Here is a 10,441-nt window from a genome sequence, read left to right as displayed (position 1 = left end):
GAGCTGGGTCTCGGGTTCCAGTCCTGGGTGAGCTGGGTCTCGGGTGCCAGTACCGAGTGAGCTGGGTCTCGGGTGCCAGTACTGGGTGAGCTGGGTCTCTGGTGCTAGTACTGGGTGAGCTGGGTCTAGGGTGCCAGTACCGGGTGAGCTGGATATCTGGTGCCAGTACTGGGTGAGCTGGGTCTCGGGTGCCAGTAATGGGTGAGCTGGGTGTCAGGTTCCAGTACCGGGTGAGCTGGGACTCGGGTGCCAGTACCGAGTGAGCTGGGTCTCGGGTGCCAGTACCAGGTGAGCTGGATCTTGGGTTCCAGTACCGAGTGAGGAGCGTGTCGGGTGCCAGCATTGGGTGAGCTGGGTCTCGGGTGCAAGTACTGGGTGAGCTGGGTCTCGGGTGCCAATACTGGGTGAGCTGTGTCTTGGGTGCCAGTACTGGGTGAGTTGGTTCTTGGGTGCAAGAACTGGATGAGCTGGGTCTCGGGGTCCATTACTGGGTGAGCTGGGTCTCGGGTGCCAGTACTGGGTGAGCTGGGCCTCGGATTCCAGTACCGGGAGAGCTGGGTCTTGGATGCCAGTACTGGGTGAGCTGGTTCTTGGGTTCCAGAACAGAGTGGGCTGGATCTCGAGTGTCAGTACTGGGTGAGCTGGGTCTTGTGTGCCAGTACTGGATGAGCTGGGTCTCGGGTTCCATTACTGGTTGAGCTGGGTCTCGGGTGCCAGTACTGGGTGAGCTGGGTTTGGGTGCCAGTACTGGGTGAGCTGGGCCTCGGGTTCCAGTACCGGGTGAGCTGGATCTTGGATGCCAGTACTGTGAGAGCTGGGTCTTGGGTTCCAGTACCGAGTGGGCTGTATCTCGAGTGCCAGTACTGGGTGAGCTGGGTCTTGGGTTCCAGTACCGAGTGGGCTGGGTCTTGGGTGCCAGTACCGAGTGAGGTGGGGTTTGGGTGCCAGTACTGGGTGAGCTGGGTCTCGGGTGCCAGTACCGGGTGAGCTGGGGATTGGGTGCCGGTACTGGGTGAGCTGGGTCTTGGGCGCCAATACTTGGTGAGCTGGGTCTCGGGTTCCAGTACTGGGTGAGCTGGGGTTTGGGTGCCAGTACTGGGTGAGCTGGGTCTCGGGTGCCAGTACTGGGTGAGCTGGTTCTCGGGTTCCAGTACTGGTTGAGCTGGGTCTTGGGTGCCAGTATTGGGTGAGCTGGGTCTCGGGTGCCAGTACTGGGTGATCTGCGTCTCGGGTGCCAGTAATGGGTGAGCTGGGTCTCGGATGCCAGTACTGGGTGAACTTGGTCTTGGGTGCCAGTACTGGGTGAGCTGGGTCTCGGGTTCCAGTACTGTGTGAGCTGGGGTTTGCGTGCCAGTACTGGGTGAGATGGGTCTCGGGTGCCAGTACTGGGTGAGGTGGGTCTCGGGTTCCAGTACTGGGTGAGCTGGGGTTTGGGTAACAGTACTGGGTGAGCTGGGTCTCGGGTTCCAGTACTGTGTGAGCTGGGGTTTGGGTGCCAGTACTGGGTGAGCTGTGGTTTGGGTTCCATTACCGGGTGAGCCAGGGTTTGGGTGCCAGTACTGGGAGAGCTGGGTCTCGGGCGCCAGCACTGGGTGAGCTGGGGTTTGGGTTCCATTACCGAGTGAGCCAGGGTTTGGGTGCCAGTACTGGGAGAGCTGGGTCTCGGGTGCCAGTATTGGGTGAGCTGGGTCTCGGGTGCAAGTACTGTGTGAGCTGGGTCTCGGGTGCCAATACTGGGTGAGCTGGTTCTTGGGTGCCAGTACTGGGTGAGTTGGTTCTTGGGTGCAAGAACTGGATGAGCTGGGTCTCGGGGTCCATTGCTGGTTGGGCTGGGTCTCGGGTGCCAGTATTGGGTGAGCTGGGTCTTGGATGCCAGTACTGTGTGAGCTGGGTCTTGGGTTCCAGTACCGAGTGGGCTGTATCTCGAGTGCCAGTACTGGGTGAGCTGGGTCTTGGGTTCCAGTACCGAGTGGGCTGGGTCTTGGATGCCAGTGCCGAGTGAGGTGGGGTTTGGGTGCCAGTACTGGGTGAGCTGGGTCTCGGGTGCCAGTACCGGGTGAGCTGGGGTTTGGGTGCCAGTACTGGGCGAGCTGGTTCTTGGGTTCCAGAACCGAGTGGGCTGGATCTCGAGTGTCAGTACTGGGTGAGCTGGGTCTTGTGTGCCAGTACTGGATGAGCTGGGTCTCGGGTTCCATTACTGGTTGAGCTGGGTCTCGGGTGCCAGTACTGGGTGAGCTGGGTTTGGGTGCCAGTACTGGGTGAGCTGGGCCTCGGGTTCCAGTACCGGGTGAGCTGGATCTTGGATGCAAGTACTGTGAGAGCTGGGTCTTGGGTTCCAGTACCGAGTGGGCTGTATCTCGAGTGCCAGTACTGGGTGAGCTGGGTCTTGGGTTCCAGTACCGAGTGGGCTGGGTCTTGGGTGCCAGTACCGAGTGAGGTGGGGTTTGGGTGCCAGTACTGGGTGAGCTGGGTCTCGGGTGCCAGTACCGAGTGAGCTGGGGTTTGGGTGCCAGTACTGGGTGAGCTGGGTCTTGGGCGCCAGTACTTGGTGAGCTGGGTCTCGGGTTCCAGTACTGGGTGAGCTGGGGTTTGGGTGCCAGTACTGGGTGAGCTGGGTCTCGGGTGCCAGTACTGGGTGAGCTGGGTCTCGTGTTCCAGTATTGGGTGAGCTGGGGTTTGGGTGCCAGTACTGGGTGAGCTGGGGTTTGGGTTCCATTACCGGGTGAGCCAGGGTTTGGGTGCCTGTACTGGGAGAGCTGGGTCTCGGGTGCCAGCACTGCGTGAGCTGGGGTTTGGGTTCCATTACCGAGTGCGCCAGGGTTTGGGTGCCAGTACTGGGAGAGCTGGTTCTCGGGTGCCAGTACTGGGAGATCTGGGTCTCGGGTGCCATTACTGGGTGAGCTGGGTCTCGGGTTCCAGTCCTGGGTGAGCTGGGTCTCGGGTGCCAGTACCGAGTGAGCTGGGTCTCGGGTGCAAGTACTGGGTGAGCTGGGTCTCTGGTGCCAGTACTGGGTGAGCTGGGTCTAGGGTGCCAGTACCGGGTGAGCTGGATCTCTGGTGCCAGTACTGGGTGAGCTGGGTCTCGGGTGCCAGTAATGGGTGAGCTGGGTGTCAGGTTCCAGTACCGGGTGAGCTGGGACTCGGGTGCCAGTACCGAGTGAGCTGTGTCTCGGGTGCCAGTACCAGGTGAGCTGGATCTTGGGTTCCAGTACCGAGTGAGGAGCGTCTCGGGTGCCAGCATTGGGTGAGCTGGGTCTCGGGTGAAAGTACTGGGTGAGCTGGGTCTCGGGTGCCAATACTGGGTGAGCTGTGTCTTGGGTGCCAGTACTGGGTGAGTTGGTTCTTGGGTGCAAGAACTGGATGAGCTGGGTCTCGGGGTCCATTACTGGGTGAGCTGGGTCTCGGGTGCCAGTACTGGGTGAGCTGGGCCTCGGATTCCAGTACCGGGAGAGCTGGGTCTTGGATGCCAGTACTGGGTGAGCTGGTTCTTGGGTTCCAGAACCGAGTGGGCTGGATCTCGAGTGTCAGTACTGGGTGAGCTGGGTCTTGTGTGCCAGTACTGGATGAGCTGGGTCTCGGGTTCCATTACTGGTTGAGCTGGGTCTCGGGTGCCAGTACTGGGTGAGCTGGGTTTGGGTGCCAGTACTGGGTGAGCTGGGCCTCGGGTTCCAGTACCGGGTGAGCTGGATCTTGGATGCCAGTACTGTGAGAGCTGGGTCTTGGGTTCCAGTACCGAGTGGGCTGTATCTCGAGTGCCAGTACTGGGTGAGCTGGGTCTTGGGTTCCAGTACCGAGTGGGCTGTATCTCGAGTGCCAGTACTGGGTGAGCTGGGTCTTGGGTTCCAGTACCGAGTGGGCTGGGTCTTGGGTGCCAGTACCGAGTGAGGTGGGGTTTGGGTGCCAGTACTGGGTGAGTTGGTTCTTGGGTGCAAGAACTGGATGAGCTGGGTCTCGGGGTCCATTGCTGGTTGGGCTGGGTCTCGGGTGCCAGTACTGGGTGAGCTGGGTTTGGGTGCCAGTACTGGGTGAGCTGGGTCTCGGATTCCAGTACCGGGTGAGCTGGGTCTTGGATGCCAGTACTGGGTGAGCTGGGTCTTGGGCGCCAGTACTTGGTGAGCTGGGTCTCGGGTTCCAGTACTGGGTGAGCTGGGGTTTGGGTGCCAGTACTGGGTGAGCTGGGTCTCGGGTGCCAGTACTGGGTGAGCTGGTTCTCGGGTTCCAGTACTGGTTGAGCTGGGTCTTGGGTGCCAGTATTGGGTGAGCTGGGTCTCAGGTGCCAGTACCGGGTGAGCTGCGTCTCGGGTGCCAGTAATGGGTGAGCTGGGTCTCGGATGCCAGTACTGGGTGAGCTTGGTCTTGGGTGCCAGTACTGGGTGAGCTGGGTCTCGGGTTCCAGTACTGTGTGAGCTGGGGTTTGCGTGCCAGTACTGGGTGAGATGGGTCTCGGGTGCCAGTACTGGGTGAGGTGGGTCTCGGGTTCCAGTACTGGGTGAGCAGGGGTTTGGGTGACAGTACTGGGTGAGCTGGGTCTCGGGTTCCAGTACTGTGTGAGCTGGGGTTTGGGTGCCAGTACTGGGTGAGCTGTGGTTTGGGTTCCATTACCGGGTGAGCCAGGGTTTGGGTGCCAGTACTGGGAGAGCTGGGTCTCGGGCGCCAGCACTGGGTGAGCTGGGGTTTGGGTTCCATTACCGAGTGAGCCAGGGTTTGGGTGCCAGTACTGGGAGAGCTGGGTCTCGGGTGCCAGTATTGGGTGAGCTGGGTCTCGGGTGCAAGTACTGTGTGAGCTGGGTCTCGGGTGCCAATACTGGGTGAGCTGGTTCTTGGGTGCCAGTACTGGGTGAGTTGGTTCTTGGGTGCAAGAACTGGATGAGCTGGGTCTCGGGGTCCATTGCTGGTTGAGCTGGGTCTCGGGTGCCGGTACTGGGTGAGCTGGGTTTGGGTGCCAGTACTGGGTGAGCTGGGTCTCGGATTCCAGTACCGGGTGAGCTGGGTCTTGGATGCCAGTACTGGGTGAGCTGGTTCTTGGGTGCAAGAACTGGATGAGCTGGGTCTCGGGGTCCATTGCTGGTTGGGCTGGGTCTCGGGTGCCAGTACTGGGTGAGCTGGGTTTGGGTGCCAGTACTGGGTGAGCTGGGTCTCGGATTCCAGTACCGGGTGAGCTGGGTCTTGGATGCCAGTACTGGGTGAGCTGGTTCTTGGGTTCCAGAACCGATTGGGCTGGATCTCGAGTGTCAGTACTGGATGAGCTGGGTCTTGGGTGCCAGTACTGGATGAGCTGGGTCTCGGGTTCCATTACTGGTTGAGCTGGGTCTCGGGTTCCAGTACCGGGTGAGCTGGGTCTTGGATGCCAGTACTGTGTGAGCTGGGTCTTGGGTTCCAGTACCGAGTGGGCTGTATCTCGAGTGCCAGTACTGGGTGAGCTGGGTCTTGGGTTCCAGTACCGAGTGGGCTGGGTCTTGGATGCCAGTGCCGAGTGAGGTGGGGTTTGGGTGCCAGTACTGGGTGAGCTGGGTCTCGGGTGCCAGTACCGGGTGAGCTGGGGTTTGGGTGCCAGTACTGGGCGAGCTGGGTCTTGGGCGCCAGCACTTGGTGAGCTGGGTCTCGGGTTCCATTACTGGGTGAGCTGGGGTTTGGGTGCCAGTACTGGGTGAGCTGGGTCTCGGGTGCCAGTACTGGGTGAGCTGGTTCTCGGGTTCCAGTACTGGGTGAGCTGGGGTTTGGGTGCCAGTACTGGTTGAGCTGGGTCTTGGGTGCCAGTACTGGGTGATCTGGGTCTCGGGTTCCAGTACCGAGTGGGCTGGGTCTTGGGTGCCATTACCGAGTGAGGTCGGTCTCGGGTGCCAGTACCGGGTGCGCTGGGGTTTGTGTGCCAGTACTGGATGAGCTGGGTCTTGGGTGCCAGTACTGGGTGAGCTGGGTCTCGGGTGCCAGTACCGAGAGAGGTGGGTCTCGGGTGCCTGTACCGGTTGAGCTGGGGTCTGGGAGCCACTACTGGGTGAGCTAGGTCTCGGGTGCCAGTACCGAGTGAGGTGGGTCTCGGATGCCAGTACCGGGTGAGCTGGGGTTTAGGTGCCAGTGCTGGGTGAGGTGAGTTTTGGGTGCCAGTACTGGGTGAGCTGGGTCTCGGGATCCAGTACTGGGTGAGCTGCGGTTTGGGTGCCAATACTGGGTGAGCTGGGGTTTGGGTGCCAGTACTGGATGAGCTGCGGTTTGGGTGCCAGTACTTTTTTTTTATTCCTTCATGGGATCTGGGCATCGCAGGCCAGGCCAGCATTTATTGCCCATCCCTAATTGCCCATGAACTGAATGGATTGCTAGGCCATTTCGAGGGCATGTAAGAGTCGACCACATTGCAGTGGATCTCGAGTCACATGTCGGCCAGACCAGGTAAGGACAGCAGATTTCCTTCCCTGAAGGACATTAGATGAGTTGGGGTTTGGGTGCCAGTACTGGGTGAGCTGGGGCTTGTGTGCCAGCACTGGATGAGCTGGGTTTGGGTGCCAGTACTGGGTGAGCTAGGGTTTAGGTTCCAGTACTGGGTGAGCTGGGGTTTCGGTGCCAGTACTGGGTGAGCTGGGTCGCGGGTTCCAGTACTGGGTGAGCTGGGGTTTTGGTGCCAATACTGGGTGAGCTCGGGTTTGGGTGCCAGTACCGAGTGAGCTGGGTCTCGGGTTCTAGTACCGGGTGAGCTGGGGTTTGGGTGCCAGGACTGGGTGAACTGGGGTTTGGGTGCCAATACTGGGTGAGCTGAAGTTTGGGTGCCAGTACTGGGTAAGCTGGGGTTTGGGTGCCAGTACTGGGTTAGTTGGGTCTCGCGTTCCAGTACTGGGTGAGCTGGGGTTTGGGTGCCAGTACTGGGTGAGCTGGGTCTCGGGTGCCAGTACTGGGTGAGCTGGGATTTGGGTGCCAGTAGTGGGTGAGCTGGGGTTTGGGTGCCAGTACTGGGTGAGCTGGGGTTTGGGTGCCATTACCTGGTGAGTTGGGGTTTGGGTGCCAGTACTGGGTGAGCTGCGGTTTGGGTGCCAGTACTGGGTGAGCTGGGGTTTGGGTGCCAGTACTGGGTGAGCTGGGGATTGGCTGCCAGTACCGAGTGAGCTGGGTCTCGGGTTCCAGTACTGGGTGAGCTGGGGTTTGGGTGCCAGTACCGGGTGAGCTGGGGTTTGGGTGCCAGTAGTGGGTGAGCTGGGGTTTGGGTGCCATTACCTGGTGAGTTGGGGTTTGGGTGCCAGTACTGGGTGTGCTGCGGTTTGGGTGCCAGTACTGGGTGAGCTGCGGTTTGGGTGCCAGTACTGGGTGAGCTGGGGTTTGGGTGCCAGTACTGGGTGAGCTGGGGATTGGCTGTCAGTACTGGGTGAGCTGGGTCTCGGGTGCCAGTACTGGGTGAGCTGGGTCTCGGGTGCCAGTACTGGGTGAGCTGGATTTCGGTGCCAGTACTGGGTGAGCTGGGCCTTGGGTTCCAGTACCGTGTGAGCTGGGTCTTGGATGCCTGTACTGGGTGAGCTGGGTCTTGGGTTCCAGTACTGAGTGGGCTGGATCTCGGGTGCCAGTACTGGGTGAGCTGGGTCTTGGGTTCCAGTACCGAGTGGGCTGGGTCTTGGGTCCCAGTACCGAGTGAGTTTGAGTTTGGGTTCCAGTACTGGGTGAGCTGAGGTTTGGGTGCCAGTACTGGGTGAAATGGGGTTTGGGTGCCAGTACTGGGTGAGCTGGGTCTCGCATTCCAGTACTGGGTGAGCTGGGTCTCGGGAGCCAGTCCTGGGTCAGCTGGGTCTCGGGTGCCAGTACCGAGTGAGTTGGGCCTCGGGTGCCAGTACTGGGTGAACTCGGTCTCGGGTGCCAGTACTGGGTGAGCTGGGTCTCGGGGGCCAGTACTGGGTGAGCTGGGCCTCAGGTACCAGTACCGGGTGAGCTGGGTCTCGGGAGCCAGTACCGAGTCAGCTGGGTGTCGGGTGTCAGTACTGGGTGAGCTGGGTGTTGGGTGCCAGTCCTGGGTGAGCTGGGTCTCGGGTTCCAGTACCGAGTGGGCTGGGTTTGGGTGCCAGTACTGGGTGAGCTGAGTCTTAGGTGCCAGTACTGGGTGAGCTGGGTCTCGGGAGCCAGTCCTGGGTCAGCTGGGTCTCCGGTGCCAGTACCGAGTGAGTTGGGCCTCGGGTGCCAGTACTGGGTGAACTGGGTCTCGGGTGCCAGTACTGGGTGAGCTGGGTTTCGGGGGCCTGTACTGGGTTAGCTGGGTCTCAGGTACCAGTACCGGGTGAGCTGGGTCTCGGGAGCCAGTACCGAGTCAGCTGGGTCTCGGGTGCCAGTACTGGGTGAGCTGGGTGTTGGGTGCCAGTACTGGGTGAGCTGGGTCTCGGGTTCCAGTACCGAGTGGGCTGGGTTTGGGTGCCAGTACTGGGTGAGCTGAGTTTTAGGTGCCAGTACTGGGTGAGCTGGGTCTCGGGTTCCAGTACTGGGTGAGCTGGGTCTCGGATGCCAGTACAGGGTGAGCTGGGTCTTGGGTGCCAGTACTGGGTGAGCTGGGTCTCGGGTGCCAGTACTGGGTGAGCTGTATCTTGGGTGGCAGTACTGGGTGAGCTGGGTCTTGGGTGCCAGTACTGGGTGAGCTGGGTCTCGGGTTCCAGTACCGAGTGGGCTGGGTCTTGGGTGCCAGTACCGGGTGAGCTGGGGTTTGTGTGCCAGTACTGGATGAGCTGGGTCTTGGGTGCCAGTACTGGGTGAGCTGGGTCTCGGGTGCCAGTACCGAGTGAAGTGGGTCTCGGGTGCCTGCACCGGTTGAGCTGGGGTCTGGGTGCCAGTACTGGGTGAGCTGGGTCTCGGGTGCCAGTACCGAGTGAGGTGGGTCTCGGATGCCAGTACCGGGTGAGCTGGGGTTTAGGTGCCAGTGCTGGTTGAGGTGAGTTTTGGGTGCCAGTACTGGGTGAGCTGGGTCTCGGGTTCCAGTACTGGGTGAGCTGCGGTTTGGGTGCCAATACTGAGTGAGCTGGGGTTTGGGTGCCTGTACTGGATGAGCTGGGGTTTGGGTGCCAGTACTTTTTTTTTATTCCTTCATGGGATGTGGGCATCGCAGGCCAGGCCAGCATTTATTGCCCATCCCTAATTGCCCATGAACTGAGTGGCTTGCTAGGCCATTTCGAGGGCATGTAAGAGTCGACCACATTGCAGTGGATCTCGAGTCACATGTAGGCCAGACCAGGTAAGGACAGCAGATTTCCTTCCCTAAAGGACATTAGGTGAGTTGGTGTTTGGGTGACAGTACTGGGTGAGCTGGGGCTTGTGTGCCAGCACTGGATGAGCTGGGTTTGGGTGCCAGTACTGGGTGAGCTGGGTTTTGGGTGCCAGTACTGGGTGAGCTGGGGTTTGGGTTCCAGTACTGGGTGAGCTGGGGTTTCGGTGCCAGTACTGGGTGAGCTGGGTCGCGGGTTCCAGTACTGGGTGAGCTGGGGTTTGGGTACCAGTACTGGGTGAGCTGGCTCTCGGGTTCCAGTACTGGGTGAGCTGGGGTTTGGGTGCCAGTACTGGGTGAGCTGGGGTTTGGGTGCCAGTACAGAGTGAGCTGGGTCTCGGGTTCTAGTGCCGGGTGAGCTGGGGTTTGGGTGCCAGTACTGGGTGAACTGGGTCTCGGGTGCCAGTACTGGGTGAGCTGGGATTTGGGTGCCATGAGTGGGTGAGCTCTGGTTTGGGTGCCATTACCGGGTGGGCTGGGGTTTGGGTGCCAGTACTGGGTGAGCTGAGGTTTGGGTGCCAGTACTGGGTGAGCTGGGGTTTGGGTGCCAGTACCGGGTGAGCTGGGTCTCGGGTGCCAGTACCGGGTGAGCTGGGTTTGGGTGCCAGTACTGGGTGAGCTGGGCCTTGGGTTCCAGTACCGGGTGAGCTGGGTCTTGGATGCCAGTACTGGGTGAGCTGGGTCTTGGGTTCCAGTGCTGAGTGGGCTGGGTCTCGGGTGCCAGTACTGGGTGAGCTGGGTCTTGGGTTCCAGTACCGAGTGGGCTGTGTCTTGGGTCCCAGTACCGAGTGAGGTTGGGTTTGGGTGCCAGTCCTGGGAGAGCTGGGGTTTGGGTTCCAGTACTGGGTGAGCTGGGGTTTGGTTGCCAGTACCGGGTGAGCTGGGGTTTGGGTGCCAGTACTGGGTGAGCTGGGGTTTGGGTGCCAGTACTGGTTGAGCTGGGGTTTGGGTGCCAGTACTGGGTGAGCTGGGGATTGGCTGTCAGTACTGGGTGAGCTGGGTTTGGGTGCCAGTACTGGGTGAGCTGGGTCTCGGGTGCCAGTACTGGGTGAGCTGGGGTTTGGGTGCCAGTACTGGTTGAGCTGGGGTTTGGGTGCCAGTACTGGGTGAGCTGGGGATTGGCTGTCAGTACTGGGTGAGCTGGGTCTCGGGTGCCAGTACTGGGTGAGCTGGGTCTCGGGTGCCAGTACTGGGTGAGCTGGGTTTGGGTTCCAGTACTGA

At 60.6% G+C, this 10,441-nt stretch overlaps 2 protein-coding genes across 2 annotated transcripts; both read right to left on the bottom strand.

The window, feature by feature from the left end:
• Nucleotides 1-484: 484 nt before the first annotated feature.
• On the bottom strand, nt 485-2,890 carry LOC137373271 (mediator of DNA damage checkpoint protein 1-like). The gene is made up of 3 exons (XM_068038121.1): nt 2,488-2,890; nt 1,532-2,350; nt 485-1,356 (listed from the first exon to the last, which is right to left on the bottom strand). Exons 1-3 carry the CDS (start codon nt 2,888-2,890, stop codon nt 485-487), a joined length of 2,094 nt encoding a protein of 697 aa, XP_067894222.1.
• A 492-nt stretch (nt 2,891-3,382) lies between these two features.
• On the bottom strand, nt 3,383-5,293 carry LOC137373270 (mediator of DNA damage checkpoint protein 1-like). Its single transcript, XM_068038120.1, has one exon. It carries the CDS (start codon nt 5,291-5,293, stop codon nt 3,383-3,385), a length of 1,911 nt encoding a protein of 636 aa, XP_067894221.1.
• Nucleotides 5,294-10,441: the final 5,148 nt, after the last annotated feature.

The sequence above is a fragment of the Heterodontus francisci genome, chromosome 8 (assembly GCF_036365525.1).
Source record: "Heterodontus francisci isolate sHetFra1 chromosome 8, sHetFra1.hap1, whole genome shotgun sequence".
Lineage (NCBI taxonomy): Eukaryota > Metazoa > Chordata > Chondrichthyes > Heterodontiformes > Heterodontidae > Heterodontus > Heterodontus francisci.
The sequence above is the reverse complement of the archived record's forward strand: the minus strand, read 5'-3'. Positions and strand labels throughout refer to the sequence as shown.

What these genes read in the sequence shown, in the direction of transcription:
- LOC137373270 (XM_068038120.1), bottom strand. Translation starts at nt 5,293, where the DNA reads ATGGAACCCGAGACCCAGCTCATCCAGTACTGGCACCCAAGACCCAGC.
- LOC137373271 (XM_068038121.1), bottom strand. Translation starts at nt 2,890, where the DNA reads ATGGCACCCGAGACCCAGATCTCCCAGTACTGGCACCCGAGAACCAGC. An exon ending in CCCAAACCCCAGCTCACTCG is followed by an intron (nt 2,351 to 2,487) that starts GTACTGGCACCC and finishes CTCGAGATACAG; the next exon opens with CCCACTCGGTACTGGAACCC. An exon ending in CCCAAACCCTGGCTCACCCG is followed by an intron (nt 1,357 to 1,531) that starts GTAATGGAACCC and finishes CATCTCACCCAG; the next exon opens with TACTGGCACGCAAACCCCAG.